Consider the following 23,779-nt stretch of genomic DNA (forward strand, 5'->3'; position numbering starts at 1 on the left):
TCTAGATCTAGTGTCTCGCACTCTTGCACCGTATCACTTATGCTTACTGTTTCTTTCTTTCTTTATTTGGTGTTTAACGTCGTTTTCAACCGTTCAAGGTTATATCGCAACGGTAAGCTTACTGTGTGTGTGTATGTGTGACGGAGTGATTGAGTTTGTGTTACTGTTTGTCGATTTCTTACGTGAGCCGTGAAGGCTTCGTCTCTTGTTGTGTGTGTTGTGTTGTGGTGTGTTTGTGGTGTGTTTGAGGTGTGGTGTGTTGTTTGTTGTGTTGTGCTGTGTGGTGCGGTGTGGTGTGTTGAGGTGTGTTGGTGGTTGTTGTGTTGTGTTGTGTTATGTTCTGGTGTGGTGTAGTGTGGTTTGTGTTGGTGTGGTGTTGTGTGGTGTGGTGTGTGGTTGTTGTTTATGTGGTGGGTGTGTTATGGGTGTGGGGAGGGGTGTGGTGTGGTGGGGAGGGGAGTGGTGGTAGTTGTGTTGTGTTTGTGGTGTGGTGTGATGTGTTTGTTGTGTTTTTGTTGTTGTGTTTGTGGGTGTGTTGTGGGTGTGGTGTGGTGTGGTGGTGGTTGTGTTTTGTGGTGTTGTGTGGTGTTGTGTTGGTGTGGTTTTGTGGTATTGTGTTTGTGTTTCTTGTGTCTGTGTCCGTGTCGTGCAGTGCTGTGCCGTGCCATGTTGTTGTGGTGTAGTGTGGTTGTGTTGTTGTTGTGTTGGTGTGGTGTTGTGTTATGTGTGGTGTGTTGTGATGTGTTTGTGTGGTTATTGTGTTTGTGTGGTTGTTGTTTGTGTGGTTGTTGGGTTTGTGTGGTTGTTGTTTGTGTAGTTGTGTTTGTGTGGTGTGGGTGTTTTGTGGTGTGGTATGTTGGTGGTTGTTGTTGTGTTGTGTTGTGTTGGTGTTTGTGTTGTTGTGTTTGTGTTGTGTTGTGGTGTAGTGTGGTTGTGTTGTAGTTGTGGTGTGGTGTGGTGCGTGTTGTGTTGTGTGTGGTGGGGTGTGTTGTGATGTGTTTGTGTGGTTGTTGCGTTTGTGTGGTAGTTGTGTTTGTGTTTGTGTGGTTGTTGTGTTTGTGTGGTGTGGGTGTTGTGGGTTTGGTGTGGTGGTTGTTGTTGTTTTGTGTTGTTTGTTGTGTTGTGCTGTGTTGTTGTGGTGCGGTGTGGTGTAGTGTGGTTGTGTTGGTGTGGTGTGGTGTGTTGTGATGTTTGTGTGGTTGTGTTTGTGTAGTTGTGTTTGTGTGGTTGTTGTGTTTGTGTGGTTGTTGTGTTTGTGTGGTTGTTGTGTTTGTGTGGTTGTTGTGTTTGTGTGGTGTGGGTGTGTGTTTTGTGGGTGTGTAGTGGAGGTAGTTGTGTTGTGTTTGTGTTGTTGGTGTGGTGTGGTGTGAGGTGTGGTTGGTGTTGTTGGTGTGGTGTAGTGTGGTTGTGTTGGTGTGGTGTTGTGTGGTGTGATGTGATTGTGTGGTTGTTGTGGTGGTTGTTTGTGTGGTTGTTGTGTTTGTGTGGTTGTTGTGTTTGTGTGGTTGTTGTGTTGTGTGGTGTGGGTGTTTTTTGGGTGTGTGTGTTGTTGGTGTGCTGAGGTGTGTTGGTGGTTGTTGTGTTGTTGTGTTGTGTTGTGTGTTATGTTCTGGTGTGGTGTAGTGTGGTTTGTGTTGGTGTGGTGTGGTGTGTGGTTGTTGTTTATGTGGTGGGTGTGTTATGGGTGTGGGGAGGGGTGTGGTGTGGTGGGGAGGGGAGTGGTGGTAGTTGTGTTGTGTTTGTGGTGTGGTGTGATGTGTTTGTTGTGTTTTTGTTGTTGTTGTGTTTGTGTGTTGTGGGTGTGTTGTGGGTGTGGTGTGGTGGTGGTTGTGTTTTGTGGTGTTGTGTGGTGTTGTGTTGGTGTGGTTTTGTGGTATTGTGTTTGTGTTTGTTGTGTCTGTGTCCGTGTCGTGCAGTGCCGTGCCGTGCCATGTTGTTGTGGTGTAGTGTGGTTGTGTTGTTGTTGTGTTGGTGTGGTGTTGTGTTATGTGTTGTGATGTGTTTGTGTGGTTATTGTGTTTGTGTGGTTGTTGGGTTTGTGGGGTTGTTGTGTTTGTGTTTGTGTGGTGTGGGTGTTTTGTGGGTGTGGTGTGGTGTGGTATGTTGGTTGTTGTGTTGTGTTGGTGTTTGTGTTGTTGTGTTTGTGTTGTGTTGTGGTGTAGTGTGGTTGTGTTGTAGTTGTGGTGTGGTGCGTGTTGTGTTGTGTGTGGTGGGGTGGGGTGTGTTGTGATGTGTTTGTGTGGTTGTTGCGTTTGTGTGGTAGTTGTGTTTGTGTTTGTGTGGTTGTTGTGTTTGTGTGGTGTGGGTGTTGTGGGTTTGGTGTGGTGTGGTGTGTTGGTTGTTGTTGTTGTTTTGTGTTGTGTTTGTTGTGTTGTGCTGTGTTGTTGTGGTGCGGTGTGGTGTAGTGTGGTTGTGTTGGTGTGGTGTGGTGTGTTGTGATGTGTTTGTTGTGTTTGTGTGGTTGTGTTTGTGTAGTTGTGTTTGTGTGGTTGTTGTGTTTGTGTAGTTGTGTTTGTGTGGTAATGTGTTTGTGTGGTTGTTGTGTTTGTGTGGTGTGGGTGGGTGTTTTGTGGGTGTGGTGTGGTGTGGAGGTAGTTGTGTTGTGTTTGTGGTTGTGTTGTTGGTGTGGTGTGGTGTGAGGTGTGGTGTTGTGTTGTTGGTGTGGTGTAGTGTGGTTGTGTTGGTGTGGTGTTGTGTGGAGTGGTGTAGTGTGATGTGATTGTGTGGTTGTTGTGGTGGTTGTTTGTGTGGTTGTTGTGTTTGTTGTGTTTGTGTGGTTGTTGTGTTGTGTGGTGTGGGTGTTTTTTGGGTGTGTGTGTTGTGGGTGTGTTGTTGGTGGTGGTGTTTGGTGTGGTGTGGTGGTTGTGTTGTGTTGTTGTGGTGTGGTGTAGTGTGTTGTGATGTGGTGTGGTGATGTGGTTGTTTGTGTGGTGTGGGTGTGTGTGTTGTGGTGTTATGTGGGGTGGTGTGCTGTTGTTGTTGTGTTGTTGTTGGTGTCACACACACATATGCACACACACATATGCGCAGTCTGTCATCCACAAACTCACAGAATTTTCTCTCTCTCAAACTGTAAAAAGGTACAAAACACAATAAATGAAGTTTATACGTTTCTTGAACAAAACAAAACACTCAAAACTCACATTTACACATCAAATAACCCCAATCCCTTGCCAAAGATAATTAACGTTTACACTCTAATTACTCTCATTCACTCACATCAAATCTCTACCTCGCAAACACACCCTCTTGCTATCACTCCATCATACACTGAAATTACACTTCCTGCATGAGTTATTTTTAGGGGACGGATTTAGCGGAAGAGTTACCGTCCAGCAGGTCTGACAGTGACTTGAAGTGAAGCGAGATCCTGGGTGTAGATGCCCCGAAGACGAATGACGTCACGAGCGCAGAATGAGTTCCTGGCGAAGTGAGTCCATAGCAGCCCTCAGCTGTAGCACGAGTTCCATGCGAAGCGAGTCCATAGCAGCCCTCAACAGTAGAATGGCTTAGCTTGACTGGGCTGGCGGATCATCTCCATCACTCCTCGGCAAGAAAACCGCAACCTGAAATGGTTAGCATTGCTCTTAGTCCATGGTTAACTCACATCGCTTATCCGTTCCCATATATCAAACCCAATGCAGGAAAGAATGGACAAAGCCTCTATGACTCTCACACACTCGCACAAATACTTCATATGTTATGAACGTTCTACCAATTCATTACATGTTTAATAATTGGCAGAAGTTATGCAAACATGTAACACGAAAATAGCTTTCCGTCTTTTTACATACACAAGTTATCATAATGCACAGACCATATTCAAAATTGATAACTAACATAACTAACAATACTAATAAAACTAACCTTCTTTAAACGAAATACCTGACTGACTAGCCTGAACATATAAGAAACGCACAGACACGAAACAAACATGTACCACACAAACAGCCTAAACTACACCGAAAACAATAGAAAAGAATTACGCACCACATCCTGGTTGCATGAAAGCATACACGAAATTCCCCTGTCAAATGAAGACAGCTCCCTTTTGCTCTATGAAAGCAAAAGTAACGTTCAAATGAAGAACGGATTCCAGTCTGGAACGCAGACTACTAGCCCTGTAAACGGCTACGGCAAGAATGAATAAAACTGACACACAACTGAATTTACTGCTCACTACAGCACACCTGAGATACACCCGTTACACTAGAATTTAGAGAAAACCGTGCCGCACGAAAACTATACGAGTGCTAGCTGTCTCACCTGGCAGGTAAACGACAGCACAAAGAACAGGCGCTTGCAATGATTGCATATAATACGAAAGAAATTACAGCTGCTTGTGACAGTTGGTGTGGTTTTGTGTTGGTGTGTTTGTGTTGTGTTGTTGCTGTTGGTTTGGTGTTGTGTTTGTGGTGTGGTGTGATGGGTGTGGTGTGGTTTGGTGTGTTGATGTGTTTGTGTTTGTGTGGTTGTTGTGTTTGTGTGGTGTGGGTGTGTGTGGTGTTATGTGGTGTGGTCTGTTGTGTTGGTGGTTGTTGTTGTCTTGTGTTTGTGTGGTTTTGTTTTTGTGTTGTGTTGTGGTGTGTGTGGTGTGGTGTTTGTGGTTGTGTTTGTGTGGTGTGGGTGTTGTGTGTGTGTGTGTTGTGGGTGTGGTGTGGTGTGATGTGGTGTGTTGTGGTTGTGTTGTACATGTTTGTGTTGGTGTTGTTGTGTTTGTGTTGTGTTGTTGGTGGTTTTTGTGTGTGTTGTGTTGTGGTGTGTTTGAGGTGTGGTGTGTTGTTTGTTGTGTTGTGCTGTGTGGTGCGGTGGTGTGGTGTGGTGTGTTGTGTTATTATTATTATTATTATGGAAAGCTTATATAGCGCGAACCACAACTGTGCTCTCCGCGCTTTACATATTAATTTCTGCCGTTTGAAATGGAATTTTATACAGACAGACAGACAAACAGACATTGACCAGCAAACTTCAAGCCTATTAGGCGAACATTCACCTTTCACGGCCTATTATTCCAAGTCAAACGGGTATTTGGTGGACATTTTTATCTATGCCTGTATAATTTTGCCAGGAAAGACCCTTTTGTCAATCGTGGGATCTTTAACGTGCACACCCCAATGTAGTGTACACGAAGGGACCTCGGTTTTTCGTCTCATCCGAGATGGTGGTTGTTGTTGTGTTGTTGTTGTGTTGTGTGTTATGTTCTGGTGTGGTGTAGTGTGGTTTGTGTTGGTGTGGTGTGGTGTTGTGTGTGGTGTGATGTGATGTGTTTGTTGTGTTTGTGTGGTGGGTGTGTTATGGGTGTGGGGAGGGGTGTGGTGGGGTGGGGAGGGGTGTGGTGGTAGTTGTGTTGTGGTGTGGTGTGATGTGTTTGTTGTGTTTTTGTTGTTGTTGTGTTTGTGTGTTGTGGGCGTGTTGTGGGTGTGGTGTGGTGGGGTGGGGTGGTGGTTGTGTTTGTTGGTGGTGTGGTGGGTGTGGTGTGGTGTGGTGGTGGTTGTGTTTTGTGGTGTTGTGTGGTGTTGTGTTGGTGTGGTTTTGTGGTATTGTGTTTGTTGTGTCTGTGTCTGTGCCGTGTTTGTTGTGTCTGTGTCCGTGCCGTGCAGTGCCTTGCCGTGCCATGTTGTTGTGGTGTTGGTGTTGTGTGGTGTGGTGTAGTGTGGTTGTGTTGTTGTGTTGGTGTGGTATAGTGTGGTTGTGTGGTTGTTGTGTTTGTGTGGTTGTTGTGTTTGTGTAGTTGTGTTTGTGTGGGTGTGTTTTGTGGGTGTGGTGTGGTGTGGTATGTTGGTGGTTGTTGTTGTGTTGTGTGGTGGTGTGGTGTTTGTGTTGTGGTGTTGTGTTGGTGTTGTTGTGTTTGTGTTGTGTTGTGGTTATGTTGTAGTTGTGGTGTGGTGCGTGTGGTGGGGTGTGTGGTGGGGTGTGTTGTGATGTGTTTGTGTGGTTGTTGTGTTTGTGTGGTAGTTATGCTTGTGTTTGTGTGGTTGTTGTGTTTGTGTGGTGTGGGTGTTGTGGGTGTGTGTTTTGTGGGTGTGGGTGTGGTGTGGTGTGTTGGGTGTTGTTGTGTTGTGTGGTGTGGTGGTGGTTGTGTTGTTTGTGTTGTGTTTGTGTTGTTTTGTGGTGTTGTGTTGGTGTTTGTGTTGTTGTGTTGGTGTTGTTGTGTTTTTTGTGTTGTGTTGGTGTGTTGTGGTTTTGTGTGGTGTTGTGTTGTGTTTTGTGTTGGTTTGTGTTGGTGTTGTTTTGTGGTGTTGTGTTTGTTTTGGTGTTGTTTTGTGGTGTTTGTGGTGTTGTATTGTGTTGTGGTGTGGTGTGGTGTTTGTTGTGTGGTGCGGTGTGGTGTGGTGTTGTGGTTGTGGTGGTGGTGTGGTGGTTGTTGTGTTGGTTGTTGTGTTGGTTGTTGTGTTGGTTGTTGTGTTGGTTGTTGTGTGGTGTGGTGTGGTGTGGTAGTGTGTTGTGTTGTAGTGTGTTGAAGTGTGTTGTGCTGCAGTGTGTTGTGATGTAGAATTTTCAAGTGTGTTGTAGTATGTTAAAGTGTGTTGTAGTCTGTTGTGTTTTAGTGTGTTGTAATGTGTTGTAGTGTGTTGTGTTGTAGGGTGTTTTAGTATGTTGTGTTGCTGTGTGTTGTGTTGTAGTGAGTTGTGTTGTAGTGTCATGTGTTGTAGTGTTTTTTAGTTTTTTTGTGGTGTGTTGTAGCATCTTGAAGTGTGTTGTAGAGTATTGTATTGTAATGTCGTGTTTTGTAGTGTGTTGTAGTTTGTTTGTTTGTTTGTTCGTTCATGGGCTGAAACTCCCACGGCTTTTACGTGTATGACTGTTTTTACCCCGCCATTTAGGCAGCCATACGCCGCTTTCGGAGGAAGCATGCTGGGTATTTTCGTGTTTCTATAACCCACCGAACTCTGACATGGATTACAGGATCTTTTTCGTGCGCACTTGGTCTTGTGCTGGCGTGTACACACGGGGGTGTTCGGACATCGAGGAGAGTCTGCACACAAAGTTGACTCTGAGAAATAAATCTCTCGCCCAACGTGGGGACAAACTCACGCTGACAGCGGCCAACTGGATACAAATCCAGCGCGCTACCGACTGAGCTACATCCCCGCCCCGTGTGTTGTAGTGTGTTCCTAATTTAGAAAAGAGTAGAGGGAATTCGAAGGTTGTGAGTGTTTTGACCACAGAAGACAGAAATGTACGTACTAACAGACCAAAAACTCATTTTGGAAGCTCAGAAAGAGCATTTTTTGAAATGTTATAAGAAAAAAGTTCAGAAAGAAGGTCTTTTTGGAAGAGATGATACGTTTATTGAGGGAGATGAAGTACCTCAATTAAATGATGTAGAGAGAGATAGTTGTGAAGGACTAATTACAGTAGAAGAAGCGGCTAGAGCCCTGATGACATTAAATAACGGCTCGGCACCAGGATTAGACGGATTAACGGTGGAATTTTATAATTAATTGTGTTAAATTGAAATATGTTATTGTGAATTCGTATAATTATGCATTTCAGAAAGGGAACCTATCATATTCTCAATCCGCAGGAGTAATAACCTTAATACACAAAGGAAAAGAACTCCCAAGAGAAAATTTGAATAACTGGAGGCCAATCACGTTAACAAATGCTGACTATAAAGTGTTGGCTAAATGTTTAGCGTTAAGAATGCAAAGTGTAGTGACAGCCTTATACAGCCTGACCAGGTTGCTTTTTTAAAGGGGCGGGACATAGCGTCCCTACTGAGAATGGTTGATGTGGTATACAGTGCTCAACAAAATGATATACCTGGAGCCATGCTTGCTGCTGAGTATGAGAAAGCTTTTGATTTGATATCGCAAGAGTACATGACATATGTGTTTTCCAAGTTTGGGTTTGGCAACGAATTTGTCAGATGGGTAGAGATACTTATGAAAGAAAGCTGGAGCTGCATTGGATACGGTGGGTGGCTTAGCGAAGAAATTAGGATAGAAGGCGGGATTAGACAGGGATGCTGTTTTTCTCTTTTGGCCTTCATACTCGGTATTGAATTATTCGCCATTAAAATGAGAGGGAAAAACGGAGTTCATGGTATACCAATCAACAAAAGTGAAGATATTTATGCATTGTTGAAAATAGCGCTGTATGAGGATGACGTGACACTGTTTTTACGAGACAGAGACGATATTAAACTTGCTTTGGACATTTTAGAACAGTTTGCAAGTATCTCCGGTCTTGAGATAAATACAAGAAAGACAGAAGCAATGTGGTTGGGATCGAGCATAGCGAGGGGTAAGTTATGCTTTGACTTGAATTTGAAAAATAAAATAAAGCTATTCTTTCTTTCTTTATTTGGTGTTTAACGTCGTTTTCAACCACGAATGTTATATCGCGACGGGGAAAGGGAAGAGATGGGATAGAGCCACTTGTCAATTGTTTCTTGTTTACAAAAGCACGAATCAAAAATTTGCTCCAGGGGCTTGCAACGTAGTACAATATATTACCTTAATTACTGGGAGAATGCAAGTTTCCAGTACAAAGGACTTAACATTTCTTACATACTGCTTGACTAAAATCTTTACAAAAATTGACTATATTCTATACAAGAAACACTTAACAAGGGTAAAAAGAGAAACAGAATCCGTTAGTCGCCTCTTACGACATGCTGGGGAGCATCGGGTAAATTCTTCCCCCTAACCCGCGGGGGAATAACACCCACACAGAAATAGAGAACCCACTGTTAGTAACAGTCTGGAATAACAAAAACATTATGTACCGAAATAATGTGTTATTTTTTAAGAAATGGACTAAATGTGGGATCGCATTAGTTGCTGATATATGTGTTAATAACAGGCTGTTATCCCCAGAACAGATTAAAGTAAAAGTGGGTACTTATCCTTCACTGATGTTAGAGTATAATGTGGTAAAGACTGCTGTTACCTCGTTTACGAAAAGATACCCGGCGTATATGCTCATGCAATCCAATGAAAACAATGTTCTGCTTTTCGACCATAAAGAGTTATTTACAGCACGTTCTTATAGATTACATTTAAAACCAAACACAACCCTTGTTGTCTGAATTTCTGGATGCATAAGTTTTATATAGAAATAACTAGATGGCATTGGAATGTATCTTAAGAATCAAGACTGAGAGAATTGCACTGGAAGATACTGCACTAATATATCCGACTACTACTTTGTTGTGTAAAATGGGAATTAGAATGAATAACAAATGCTCATTCTGTCCAGATAAGATTGATTTTGTGGAACATTTCTTTTATGAATGTTCTGCTATACATCCAATTTGAGAAAGAATTACCAATAAGGTATTGACAGCAGTATAATATTAATATAAAAATTGATGTTCAAACAGCACTGTTAGAATACATGAAAACACCTGGTATGTCAAGCAATTTAGTAAATTATATTATTTTACTTATTATTGTGGCAAAAATGTGTGTGGGAAAATTCAGATACGGGAAACCAATACAAATTGTGTGCATGTTTAATTCAGAGTTAGATTTGCGACACATATTGATCGAGAATAAGGGTAATTGTAAAATGACCATATTTTAATAAAATTCTGCACCCTGCATGCAACTGAGGTAAAAAAAAAAATTTTTTAAAAATCCAATGTGGGTGAGTTTCTTCCCACGAATAATTCAAACGATAAATCAATTGTTGTAGTAAAGGGAGGTAACTGTAGCAAACTCTCCCATTGAAGTTCGCTTTGTTTCATTCTTTCCCTGCATTTGGAAGTGCTAGCTGTTGTTTCCCCAAAATACACAGACCACAGTTGTATCATAACATAAAAAGCAGTGTCATTGCTGAAATGATGTATGTTAGTGACATCTTATAAATACAAGATGCCACATTGCGTAGGGACCTTTCAACATGACCAACCTAACACATGAACAGTGGGCCAGCAAAGTTAACACGAGACCTAAGATACAGGGCCCTTACTTGCACCCCGTCCTCACTAGGTGCAAGACAACAAGCATGTCACTTTTAGCATAAAGAGAAGAGAAGAGAAGTGAGCAGGAGGTAGGAGCAATGACTGCAGTAACACAGAAGCAAGGACAACTGATTTATTAATTATCACTTCTTGCCTACTACACTGGGAACAAAAGTTTGTGAATAAAGGAACCCTGTGTCTTTACCAACATTGCCTGTATCATTTGAACAAATTGATGTGGATCCATGTTGGTGCTGAACGTCTTCCTGACAGCCTGGCCTCTCTTTTTTGTCAGGCAGAAATGTGTCACACTTTAAAATTTTTATCTATTCACAGGATCACTTTGCTATCACCCAACGCTTGATGACCACTAAAGTTAAGCACTTCACCTGGTAGCCCCTTGTGTTTGGACAAAAACCAGAGTGTACCTGCATCACATGCTGGGCTTGCTTTACTTGGCAATCCAGCTACAGGTCAAGAACATGATGTAATTGATCACCGTGTCTGGCAAACATTGTTCCTTGTGTCCAGTTTATCACAGATTACTGACTGCTGTTTGTAGCCTGGTACATCACCAGTAGTTTTATCAAACACATGCGCTCTGCAGTGTGTCACAGTATAACAAGTTGTAACTTAAGAAGTGATCAGGTTGCTCTGCAACGGCCACTAGTCAAGTGATTTCAACCCTGTGGGCAGCACAGCACAATCACAGAGTCCAGCGCAGTTTTATTTTACCATCACTATTTCAGTTCAAGTTGATTAATCACTGTCTCTGGTTCCACCTCCTTCCCACACTGTTCTTTTGAGAGTTTCAACCGGAGACATCTGAGACTGACGCTTGCGTCTGTAAACACAGAAAATAACATGATATCATATACATATATATCTATCTAATCAATCTATACAATCTATACTTAAATTGGCCAACAAATTATTGCAAAAAATTTCGCACCCAAATGAAAGCTTTAATTCTCATGTAATTTCATTAAAAACTGTATTTGCCAGTTAAGGCCGTATCACTCAAAATCGACCAGACAAAAACAGAAGGGCCCAATTAAAACACAAAAAGCTGGTCTGTCGAAAAGCGACCAAACATCTAATATTGTTCTAAACCGATATACCAAGATGCTCCACTCTGTCGTTAATGCTTGTTTTGTCTTGCACTTTTCATTTCTTGTGACTTCACAGTCAAAGTAAGTTGTGCTTTTTCATTCTTCTCTACCAGTGAAACAGATCTCAGAAGCAGTCAGATCAAAAGGGCTGACTAATGTACCTATGTACAAATCTGCATCGTGTGGGGTCAAACCAGCAGCTAGAACTGTGAGCGTGACTATGATAATGCCTGAAAGTGTTTGTAATAAATGTTGCTTTTATATTCATTGAACATGTATGCATCACATCTATTTATTATAATTTAACATAGAGACACTGGAACTGTGGATTTTATTTTTGAGGGAGCCATTAGGGGAAATACCACTGCATTAGACTATTTGGAAAGACCTATCAGTTAATGCTATGTGCTTGAGAATTATTTCAATTTCAGCGTGGATTAGAATGATTCAGACCAGGGGGTGACAGTGGGGCGGTTTATTTTTATTCTAGAGATTGCCAGACACTGCAATGGAACTTTAGTCTGTTGCTTACAATTTCCTGCTTCCCAGTATAGTAGCAAGCACCCTTGTCACATGGCTGTGATTCTATCGCAGGATACAAGATCCATATTTTAACCTACAGTTGTCAACATTTAGAGCCCTCATTTTCCTCCAGTAGTTGAGCTTGATCTGGCCTCTCTTGATTATGATGCTTACACTACAAAGGCAACCAAGTAACAATGCCTTTACTTGTATGAGAAAAAAAGTGAAAAGCAAAAGAGGATCCCTCGCTGGTAAATGATGATTGCCAGATTGGTCCCAACACTACATCTGGACTCGATCAATCCCAACCCTACTGTCAATTCACATACCGAAGTTCAATGCGACTGCACTTTGGACACTTGCCAGGAATGTAGCATGACTTGTGGTAACAGGCTTGACAAACTGCAACAAGCAATTGGTCTTAAGACTCTCAAACACACGATCCACATATACATACACCGTTCCTTTTGGTGTATTCGTACACCGCAAACACTGACATCGTACAGCTGCAGACACATACACATTCACTCTCAGTGCACAACTAAACATACTTACGCTGATGGGGTCTACGTCGACCAAAAGAGTGGGATTCCCTGTAGGTGGAGTTCCTGGAGGGGGATTCCCTGTATACAGGGAATACCACAGGATTTAGTTCCTGTAGCGTGTCGCTGATATCGCTGAAAGTCACGTGATGCTTGGCGACATCGGTAGAATTTGATGTTTATCAATCTTTTTTGATATTTCTTAGAAATTCGAGTATGGTTTGCAAGTTTTATTGAAAAACTCCACCCTGTGGGATTCCCTGTATACAGGGAATCCCCCTCCAGGAACTCCACCTACAGGGAATCCCACTCTTTTGGTCGACAGAGACCCCATCAGCCATACTTACATGAGCACATAGACATATATATATATATATCTATCTATGTATATATATATATATAATATACACTCTCTCTCTCTCTTTATATGTCCGTGTAAATACACTCTTCAAAAAAAGTTAAGGATCGGTTAAAAAAACGTATCTAATTATAAAAAATTGCCAAAAAATTATACATCAACATAATAATTAAAAGATTAATGTGTTTGAATTAACAAATGAACAATGAGTCTTGACCTAGAATTTTGTTTGGCAGGCAGAGTTATTTCCCTTTGTGGGACTTCTCAAAAGCTTCTGCATTTTGGAAGAAAAAGGGTGTTTTTTATAGCCCCATGAAATTTGCGGAACGCATGCCAGGGCAAAAGGTTGTGATGCACGTGCTACAACAGGGTCCTGGCTATATATGAACATCGCTCACCAGCTTGTGTTTAAAGGTTGACACGCTGACACAATTATGCACAGTAGCAACATGCCCCCACGAAGAAAACTGAGCGATTTGGATAGAGGAAGGGCAAATAGGATGGCTACAAGACGGTGTTGCTGCTAGGCAAGTGGCCCAGAGGCTTGCAGTGGCTCCCTCTGTCATCATCAGAATAAAACAGATTCCACGCAACTGGAAGAGTGCAGGAGCGACAACGTTCTGGTCGGCCCAGAGTCACCACACAAAGAGAGGATCGCTTCATTCAGAGGCAGGCCATGCAACAAAGAACGGCTACGGCAAACAACATTAGGCAATGCCTACAAGCTACCATCAACACTGTTGTTAGTGGTCAGACGATCCGAAACCGCTTACACAACTTTGGCTTGCGTGCTTTGGTCCGAGGAACAACCCTGACTGCTTATCACCGAGCAGCTCGTCGAGCCTAGTGCACTCAACATGTGAGGTGGCAACGTCAGCAGTGGGCTCAGGTGTTGTTTACAGATGAGTCCCGCTTTTGCTTGGAACCTGCTGATGGTCGCATCCGAGTGTGGAGGCGTCGCGGAGAGCGCTTCGCAGAAGGCGCTGTTCTGGAACGACAGCGTTTTGGCGGAGGCTCTGTGATGGTCTGGGGAGGGATCAGCACACGTCTAAGGACATCTCTGTACCATGTAGTGGGCAACTTGACCGGTGTCCGCTACCAGAATGAGATCCTGCAACCCCTGGTCGTTCCAGCCCTCCAAGCGATCGGCCCTCGTGCGATTCTTCAGGATGACAACGCACCTCCCCATCGCTCTGCAGCTGTAAACACCTTCATCCAGCAGGCCAGGGCAAACAGGATGCTGTGGCCAGCCAACAGCCCGGACCTGAACCCCATAGAGCACATATGGGACGAGCTTTGTCATCGGGTACAGCAACATCACCGCCCTCCTGCCAATCTGGGTCAACTCTTGCAATATGGCTCCAGCAGGAGTGGAATGGAGTTCCCAGAGCATTCATATGCAACCTGATCCACTCCATGCGCCAACGATGTGTTGAATGCCTGGCACACAACGGAGGGCACACGCGTTATTGGCACTGATTCACATTGTTGTGAATTCCATTTTCGAGGGTTGTCACGTTTGACACACTCTAGCTAAATTGTCGCTGCCGCGTTCGATCTTTGCTTTGTTTGTCATTTATACTCCTTGGTTGTTCAATTATATAATTTTAAAAAAATGAAAGAATTCGGTCTTGTCTGTTTTGTTTGGCGTGCTTGTAAAAATGTAATCCTTAACTTTTTTTGAAGAGTGTATGTGATTAGATTATTCCCTCTTTGGGTGAGGGCTGGTTGAAAAAAAGCTTGTTTGTAATGTTTATGCCACAACCATCAAAAAAACAAATTTGGTTTAATTTCATTCTCTTCCAAACTGCCTGTGACGTTTTTCCTCATCTCCATAGATGATCAGATGTTCACTCACTTCACATTCCAGCTTTTGACTTCAGGCAACATTGTCTTGTTCTCATTTTATTTTAATGTTTTAGTTTTATTCTTTTCATGCAAAACTGGGGATTTTCCTTTTTTTTATTGATTTATCTTCATTATTATTATTTTATTTTTATTTTTTACATGCATGCACTTTTTTTGCGGTTCAACCATACTGCACCTGACTCCATCATGAAGCAATGGCCTCCTGGTGAAAGTACTATAAAGCGAACAGAATGTGAGTTGACTCATATCCTGATATTTGTGACTGTTAGACTGATATTAGGTCCACGCTGTTCCTGGACCCTGCCCAGTAATCCTAACCATCTTTTACTAACGTTAAGAAAGACAAGAACGCTGAAGTGTGATTAACCTTCCAGTCAATCTCAGAACCAAGACACACCAACGGCAAAGTGATGACAGTCAATATTGCACTGAAAAACGTCCGATTCACTCTCACACTCACACACACAAAGGATTGATAAAAAAACTGAAAAAGTACACAGACGTCCTTAATGAGATCATTGAGTGCACAGGTACATCGGATCAACACTTTCTTGTAGATTAAGTATCTGCACACACACTCAAACCAATGAACAACAATACTTAAAAACTATATATTTTTGGAATCACAAAATTATAAGGAATAGACAAATTGTTAATACAGTAGAACCCCCTGTTTACGACTTTGGAAAAACCTTGAAAATTAGGTCATAAAAAGGGGGGGTCTTAAAAGGGGGGTTTGAGTTTTTGGCCGGTCGGTCATGAATTTGGTTGCAGTGTATGTACTGTCATGTTTACACACAAACACACAGTTGCAGTTTACTGTCATATTAAAACACACACACACACACACACACACACCCAAACACATGACAGCAGAACAACTTGAACTCAAATTTCAAAGAAAATTTACTCATGGCGTAATGCTTGCTCCCCGCTGAGTGAAGCACATTTGACATTGTGGCGCAACCAGTAAAATCCGAATGTCCTAACTCGATAGAAAGCATAACGACTTTTCTCCCGAATCATCTTTCCGCTCATATGAATGATTCGTCGCCTTGCATCGCTAAACTTGACCACGATCGTTGAGGTCTTCGTACAGGCTCCTCTCTTGGCGTACTTTCGCTTCGCTATCCTTCTCACCATCTAGATAACACCGAGTCATTATCCTTGACGACACACAGGATTTTTGTATTCCCGACTCCCAAGGAAGTCACCGCGGATTGCCACTTCGCTCGATTAGCGATTACTTTATTAGCTCTCTACTCAAGAGTCGGCGCTTTTTCTTTTTCTTTCGCGAATCTTCGTTTGTCAACAAGACAGTCGTCGTGACAAGATAGCGTGCAGAAAAAACCCGGATGTATCAGGATCTCGCGCGCGCGAGATTTCGTTTTTATTTCTTCTCGCGATAGTTGGAGGAGCGAGAGCCGCCATGTTGTGTTTTCGTCTGCTCGAAATAAGCGCAAAAGTCGTACATCATCCCAAAAAGCTCGGTCGTAAGTCGCGTTTTGGGTCATTATCCTTGACGATACACAGGATTTGCGTCTTCCCGACTCCTAAGGAAGTCGCCGCGGATTCTATCGTGCGCGAGATTTTTTTTTTTCTCGTCGAGGAGCAAGAGCCGCCATGTATTGTTTTCGTCTGCTCGACTACAAATGCGCGAAAGTCGTAATTCATCCCCAAAAGCTCGGTCGTAAGTCGCATTTTGGGGTGAGTCGTTCACTGGGGGTTCATTATATAGTAGAATGCATCCGTGGTAGCAAAATCGGTCGTAAAAAGGGGGTGGTCGTAAACAGGGGGGTCGCTAAGGGGGAGTTCTACTGTAGACGATTTTCGAAAATAACTCTTGTCAGGATTTTCAGCTTCCGATTGACTTAATGCTGCGATCGGGACAAACTACTAAGACATTATGAGATGTTTGATGGGTTTTGTTGACAGACCAGCTTTTTTGTCGGTCCGAGGGGGAGCATATCGTCTTTTGTTTCATATTTATTGACCAAGGCCTTTGTAAAACTGCAACGTGGGTTGAAGGAAAAGGAATGAGTGTCACCGGTGTATGTCCGGTGCATGCGCAGGACACCGGTAGGGGAGGTAACTACCATGGACCATGCCTTATATGGTGTAGAGTTTGTTTTTAAGAGTTACCTCCCGTGTTACCACGGATGAGTGCTTCAATACCTTAGCAACAAAATGAAGTTATTGCTATCTATGTGAGTTGGGTAAGAATATGTAATTAAATTAATTTTTTAGCCTCCAAGCTGAAATGCAATACCAAAGTCCGGCCTTCGTCGAAGATTGCTTGGCCAAAATTTCAATCAATTTTATTGAAAAATGAGGGTGTGACAGTGCCGCCTCAACTTTTACAAAAAGCCGGATATGACGTCTTTCTTTCTTTTCTTTATTTGGTGTTTAATGTCGTTTTCAACCACGAAGGTTATATCGCGACGGGGGATATGACGTCATCAAAGACATTTATCCAAAAAAAGAAAAAAACGTCTGGGGATATCATACCCAGGAACTCTCATGTAAAATTTCATAAAGATCGGTCCAGTAGTTTATTCTGAATCACTCTACACACACACACACACACAGACACAGACACACACACACACACACATACACCACGACCCTCATCTCGATTCCCCCTCTATGTTACCGGTGACCTTGAGTAGTGACCTTGACCTGGAATTCTTTAAAAATGTTTGCTAGAGGTGTATATGTGTACAAAGTGTGCAAAGTGTACAAAGTGTGCAATTGAAATCGTTATTTCACAAGTTATTCAAATGGGCAACGGTGTCGGAGGACCAACGGGCGGACCAACGGACGGAGGGACAAAGAGCCGTATAGTGGTCCAACAATGGCTGAGAAGATCAATAATCAGTTTAAAATCGGCCGTGTAAAACTACCTATATTTTAACAAAAAAATAGTATTACTATTGAACATTGAATTCACACGTGCCACGTCAGTGACGCTCAAGTGCCACGTCAATGACGCAAGTCATATTAACCGCTAGTCGGAAGGATACATTTGATATTTGCAATTTTTTTCAAATTTCAGAAAGTATGATATGTCTTAACTATGATCTAATAAAATCACATGATTTAGTTGGCTAATCTCATAGAATTTTAGAATTTCGCTTAGTGAGTGAAATGCAGGTGAGCATTTTTGCCACGCCAGTGACATTTTTTCAAACTCAAGTAAAGTACCCTTAGCTTTTTTTACCTCAACATTTTTAACCTTGGGTAGGAAGGTTGTCATGTTTGGGGAAATCTCTGCACAAATTTGAAAACTCGTGAAAATGATGACAACAGATTTTATTACAACCACATGCAGTAAACAGGAATGTTGCCTGGCTTGAGTACATTCACTACATAATACATTTAAACACACACAAAAAAAAGTGCTCAGAAATGCGTACACTCACTCAGGCACGCATGCATGCACTCACGCACGCACACACCCACACACTCTACATTAAACCGCGTTCACAACGTGTCCACTTCACCTGCAGTACTCTATTAGTAGGTGTATTGTATGCGAGATATGTTGGCAAAGAAACATAAAACTCCAAATAAAATCTAGATATTACCACGACAAAAATTAGGATTGAATCCTGACATCACTGAAAAAACAGCTCTGATGCAGCGTGCGCAGAATATGGAACATGCTACGGATGTTGTGAAAAGCTTGTCCGAGGTAAAGGGGCTCTTGCTCTTCCAGAAAGCTCAAAATCTTAACAGAGTTATTTACGGAAAATCAAAAATTTTAAAAGTAAATTTTCATTTGATTAATATACTTACCCGAATCACATATAGCACATATAGCATTGACACAGTCTGAGATGCTAAGGTCTGAAAACGCTTACCCGTCTAACATTTTTAAAGGGAAGCAACCCCATCACCAAAAGAGCTAAAAATAGCTATGGTAATGAGCACACACTCTGTGAGTTACCTCCCATTGGTGTGTACTACGTCACTACCTCTATCACCACGTGGCTACAATCATACGGCTTTAAAGAAACTAAAAAACCATACGCGGGGCAGGTGGGAGGGCATACACTATGTGATTCGGGTAAGTATATTAATCAAATGAAAATTTACTTTCAAAATTTTCGATTAAATTACATATTCTTACTCCGAATCACATATAGCAGATAGCTTCAACAAGGCGGTGGGAAAGAAAAAATTTCAAACTCGTTCTCAAATCCTTGCCAGAAACTGGCCAGCTGCAATCAATGCAGGAAGTCCACGAGAGCCATCCTGACGGACAGCCGAGACGTCCCGAAGATAATAGTTAATAAAAACATCTTCAGAGCGCCAAAATGCTGTGGACAGCACCTCTTCTAGCCTCTTAGAGCGCAAGACGGCTAAAGATGATGCCCAAGCCCTTGTCTCATGGGCTCGGGCCGAGTCCAGGGGAAAGGCAGGCTGCGCCCACCCTTTGTTCAAGTGGCTCCACCCATAAGCTTGTCTGATGAGGGAAGACACCCACCGGGCCAACGTTACCTTAGAGATGTCTTTTTCTCTTGCTGTGTTGAGCGAGATGAATAAGAGCTTCTGTGAGCTAGACCTGACCGGCTGAGTGCGAGCAAGGTAAAAGCCAAGGGCACGAACTGGCCAATTAACCAAGTCTGGATCCGCAGGAGCCAAAACGTTGGTAAGGGGCTTGACAAGAATCAGAGGAGAGGCTTGTTCCGGAGCTTGATTCTTTGCCAGAAACTCCGGGCGAAATCGCAAAGAGACTGAGCCGTCCGACTCATGCGAGATATCCTCTGGAATTCCAGAGAGGGCGTGAATTTCACTACCTCTACGGGCTGTTGCTAACAGTAACAGAAAAAGAGTTTTCCGTGTCAGATTGGAAAGGCTTAAGCGTCGCTCAAAGGTTCGAATTCGGCTGAACGCAAGAATTCCAACACGAGGAAGAGATCCCACTTAGGAGTGGGAGAGCGAGATCTAGCCTCCTTAAGGGCCGCGCCCTTAATGACTGCCGCAATGACTCCGCTGACGCTAATGGAACGTCCAATCTGTCCAAGAGTAGCTGAGATAGCTGATCTCCGTACCCTCAGAGAGGAAGCGGAAGCCCCCTGGGAGGACAAGAAGGAAAGATGGTTGGCAACTTGCATGGAGCGAGGCGCAACCGAGTTCAATCCACGAGCAGAACACCAGGCGGCCCAGGCCCTCCAGTGTGAAGCATAAACAGACGAAGTAGACGCTCTGTGTGAGCGACCGACTAAGTCCATCGTCAATTCTGATGCTCCAGCACGCATCAGCGAGTCCCGAACAACCGCCACACATGAAGCTTGAGCAACTGGGGCTCTTCATGTGGAACGCCTGTTCGAGGCTGCACCAGCTCCCCTCTCACTAGTGAGAGAGGAATGGGAGGACCGTGAGCGAGCCTGAGCAGGTCCGGGAACCAGGCCTGCGATGGCCAAAGGGGGGCAACCAACAGAAGGGCCGGCCCCTCCAGTGTGAAGCATAAACAGACGAAGTAGACGCTCTGTGTGAGCGACCGACTAAGTCCATCGTCAATTCTGATGCTCCAGCACGCATCAGCGAGTCCCGAACAACCGCCACACGTGAAGCTTGAGCAACTGGGGCTCTTCGTGTGGAACGCCTGTTCGAGGCTGCACCAGCTCCCCTCTCACTAGTGAGAGAGGAATGGGAGGACCGTGAGCGAGCCTGAGCAGGTCCGGGAACCAGGCCTGCGATGGCCAAAGGGGGGCAACCAACAGAAGGGCCGGCCCCTCCAACTCCGCCTTTCTGATTACTCTGCCGAGTAACGGAAACGGCGGGAAGGCGTACGCCTCCAGACCCGTCCAGGGAAAGTCCAAAGCGTTCGTCTGCCATGCCTGAGGATCCGGGAACGGCAAGACAAAGACCGGAAGCCTCTTTGAGAACCTTGTGGCAAAAAGGTCTACCAGAGGCTTTTAGACCTGGGCCCAAAGGCGAAGCAGTGCCCCGTGAGTGATCGTCCAGTCCGACTGAAGCACCCTGTCTGAGCGGCTGAGCGCGTCCGCCAGAGTGTTCAGGCTCCCTGGAAGGTACCTGGCTGAGATCGTGATATGGTGTTGCGAACACCACTTCAGGATCTCCCAGGCCCTGTTCGAGAGAGACGGGGACTGCGAACCTCCCTGCTTGTTGAGATAAGCTGCCACTGTCGTGTTGTCTGTAAACAGACGAACATGCTTTGCATGAAGGGAGGGAAGAAACTCGACCAGAGCTAGAGCAACAGCTTCTAGCTCCAGCAAGTTCATGTGCCACAGGCTCTGTTCCGCCGACCACAGACCTGACGTTGTACGTAGGTCCGTGTGTGCCCCCCACCCCAGCAAGGACGCATCCGTGAAGAGGTCCATGTCTGGGGGAGGCAAGGCAATCGGCACTTCTCTGCAGACCCATTCCGTGTCTAACCACTGAAGGGTCGTAGACTGAAACCATCCCTGAAGAGGGACAAGGGCGTTCCAGTCCACCCGAGGAGAGTCCACATACGGTTTCAGTGCCAACTGAAAAGGCCGTTTGTGGACCCTGCCCAGAGGAACCAAGAGAGCCATGGACTCCATCTGCCCCAAGATGGAGGCGAGCGTCCAGAGGGAAGCCCTCAGGAGAGGCAAAGTGGAGCGAATGAGAGCTTGGAGCTTGTCCACCCTCCTCTGGGAGGGTTGGACAGTCCAAGAGACCGTGTTGAAAGACATACCGAGATAGGTGAATGTCTGGGACAGAATCAACTCCGACTTTGATCGGTTGATTGAGAAACCCAACAAGTTGGCTTCTCGAAGAACCGACTGGGTATGCTGCGAGCAGCCTGTCTGGGATTGGTTGCGGGGATATAGCTCAGTTGGTAGCGCGCTGGATTTGTATTCAGTTGGCCGCTGTCAGCGTGAGTTCGATCCCAGGTTCGGCGGAAATTTATTTCAGAGTCAACTTTGTGTGCAGACTCTCTTCGGTGTCCGAACCCTCCCCCCGTGTACACTACATTGGGTGTGCACGTTAAAGATCCCACGATTGACAAAAGGGTCTTTCCTGGCAAAATTGCTTAGGCACAGTTAATAATTGTCTACCTATACCCGTGTGACTTGGAATAATAGGCCGTGAAAGGTAAATATGCGCCGAAATGGCTGCAATCTACTGGCCGTATAAAATTTCATCTCACACGGCATCACTGCAGAGCGCCTAGAACTGTACCCACGGAATATGCGCGATATAAGCGTCATTGATTGATTGATTGATTGATTGATTGGTTCAGAATGAGCCAATCGTCCAGATACACCCGCAGTCGAATACCCTGCAACCTCACCAGTGCGCAGAACTGTCTCACCACCATGGTAAAAATCCACGGAGCGAGAGCGCGGAACTGGTAGATCTGATCGCCCCACCGGAAACGAAGCCATTTCCGGTCGGCCGGATGCATAAGAATGTGAAAATATGCATCCGTCAGATCAATCGAGGTCGCCCAGTCTCCTGGACGGAGAGAGTCTCTGACCGAGGCTGGCGTCTCCATTTTGAATTTTATATCTCTCAAGAAAGTGTTGAGATGGGATAAATCCAAAACAGGACGCCATGCTCCTGAAGCCTTGGGAAACGGCGAAAAGACGCCCGTAAAACCCCAGGGAGCTGTGATCTAGGACCCTCTCCACCGCGCCCTTCTGTACCAGGAAGGCAATCTCCGCCTGAAGAACGGACCTTGCTTCCTGTGAGAAGGGGGGCTTGAAGACCGGCGGACGCCGGGAAAGAGGTGCCTTTTCCTCCTGCCAGAGCAGTCGGAAGCATACAGAGACCATCCAATGCGAAAGTGCCCGGGAGGGGCCTCCCGCCATCACCAAGGTGGAGGGCGGAAGGGGGGTGAGATCGGGAGCACTTCTTTGGGGGTGGGGCTTGCTGCTAGAGCCGCCCCGCCCCCTTCCCGAAGCAGTTCTTTTCTTCGAACCACGAGAAACCTGCTGAGCTTGCCGTTTGGATGCAGGTTTGGGATGAGCAGAGGACTGAGCCTGCTTTTGCTGAGTAGGCTTGCTCTGTTTGATTCCCTGCAGAGTAAAGTCAGAGAACGGTTGGTCCTTATTTGACTGGATCTCCTTGTGTCGAGCGTCAAGCGCCAAATGACCAAAGAGAGACCCCTCTGCGACCGGAGACACTCTCAACGTGTCTCAGGTAACCTGATCCGTAAACTGCGAGTGCGAGAGGAACAAATCCCTCCTGCACATGACTGCGTGAGCATAGTGCAGGGAGGATAGTCGCATCTGCTCTTCATTCACCCTAGCAAGGGCTGCAAGATGAGTAGAAACATCATCAGCATCCTGATCCTCACTGAGTGTGAACGGATCAAGACTCTCGGTCAGAGACCGAGAAAGCGTCCTGATGATCGTCTCAGAAATGGATGCTAGTTCCAGGAGCTGACGTCCTATCTCCTCTGACGCGAGAAGGGTGTGTTCTGTTACCGTCACACCCGAATCACACTTCAATGGTTTAACCAACAGAGGAAGCAATTCCTGCGACACCTGTAAAGTTGTGCGCGGAAGAGCGAAGGACGAAAGCAAGTTCCGACCGGATCTGTTCAAGTTGAACTTCCTATGCCCCGAAGGAACAAAGGTAGAGGCTTGAGACTCCGAAGTCAGCCAAGGCTGAGCCTGTTCCGGAACTGGCCCATAAGGAACCAGAAGAGGAACAGGGACAGAAGGAATACCACTTCCGGGTTGTGATGGCTTAGCCAAAACATGCGCAAGGTGGTAAGCCACCGAAGGAGACTCTTCGAACCGGAAGCAGGAATCCTCCTCCTTCGCGAGACGAAAGTCAGACATAGCTGAAGGGGCAACCGAAGCGGAAGCGGACAAAGCTGATGCACCTTCCGGAAAATAACGGGATGTCACCTCCGCCGCAGCTTCAAGTGCAGCCTTGAGCCTAGACGGGAATCCCGACCGTGTCTCCTCACTAGCAAGAGACTGACCGTCAGAGTAGTCGAGCGAAGGACACTGAGCGAAGTCACAGTCGCCGGTGGCGGAAGGGTGTGCGGGATAACCGGAAACCGGAAACCCATGTACCCGGAAATCATCTTGACTCATCCCTTGACTGACATGAGAGAAAGGGTAAGTCGAGTGACCATCCAAAGCCACCGGAACTGGATAGGCGGAAGCCACCCCACCCACAGGGTGAAGCAACGACTGCCCCGGCCGCAGCCAGAATGCAAGTTGTGAAAATGCCCCAGAGAACTGTCTCCCAAAAGGGAGTGTCCGGTCGCCTCACGAGGGCTGTTGGACCAGTTCAACTTTGTGCCGCCCGCGGCGGCAGAAACCGAAAAGACAGGAAACTGCTCCCTGGAACCGGAAGCCAAAGGCGCCGACAAAGAAGCCAAGGACCGCACATCCCCCACGGACGGAGGAAGCACGACGCTGGTGGATGGCGTGGAACGCTGCATCTCCTCTTTAACCATGCTACGAATCTCTAGAACCAAAGATTTAAGAAGAGAAGACACCAGAGC

At 45.1% G+C, this 23,779-nt stretch overlaps 1 protein-coding gene across 8 annotated transcripts in view; it reads right to left on the reverse strand.

Moving 5' to 3' along the window:
* Positions 1-10,032: 10,032 nt before the first annotated feature.
* Positions 10,033-23,779, reverse strand: part of LOC138983687 (run domain Beclin-1-interacting and cysteine-rich domain-containing protein-like) — a 220,106-nt gene continuing 206,359 nt past the window's right edge. For all 8 annotated transcript variants that reach the window (XM_070356975.1, XM_070356968.1, XM_070356972.1 and 5 more), the window contains 2 exons: positions 11,877-11,949; positions 10,033-10,757 (listed from right to left, as the gene is read on the reverse strand). In XM_070356975.1, coding sequence (XP_070213076.1) covers positions 10,673-10,757; positions 11,877-11,949 — 158 coding nt within the window. In that variant the 3' untranslated portion in view covers positions 10,033-10,672. The remainder of the gene's footprint in view (positions 10,758-11,876; positions 11,950-23,779) is intronic.

Source organism: Littorina saxatilis, linkage group LG13 (genome assembly GCF_037325665.1).
Source record: "Littorina saxatilis isolate snail1 linkage group LG13, US_GU_Lsax_2.0, whole genome shotgun sequence".
In the NCBI taxonomy this organism is placed as follows: Eukaryota; Metazoa; Mollusca; class Gastropoda; order Littorinimorpha; family Littorinidae; genus Littorina; species Littorina saxatilis.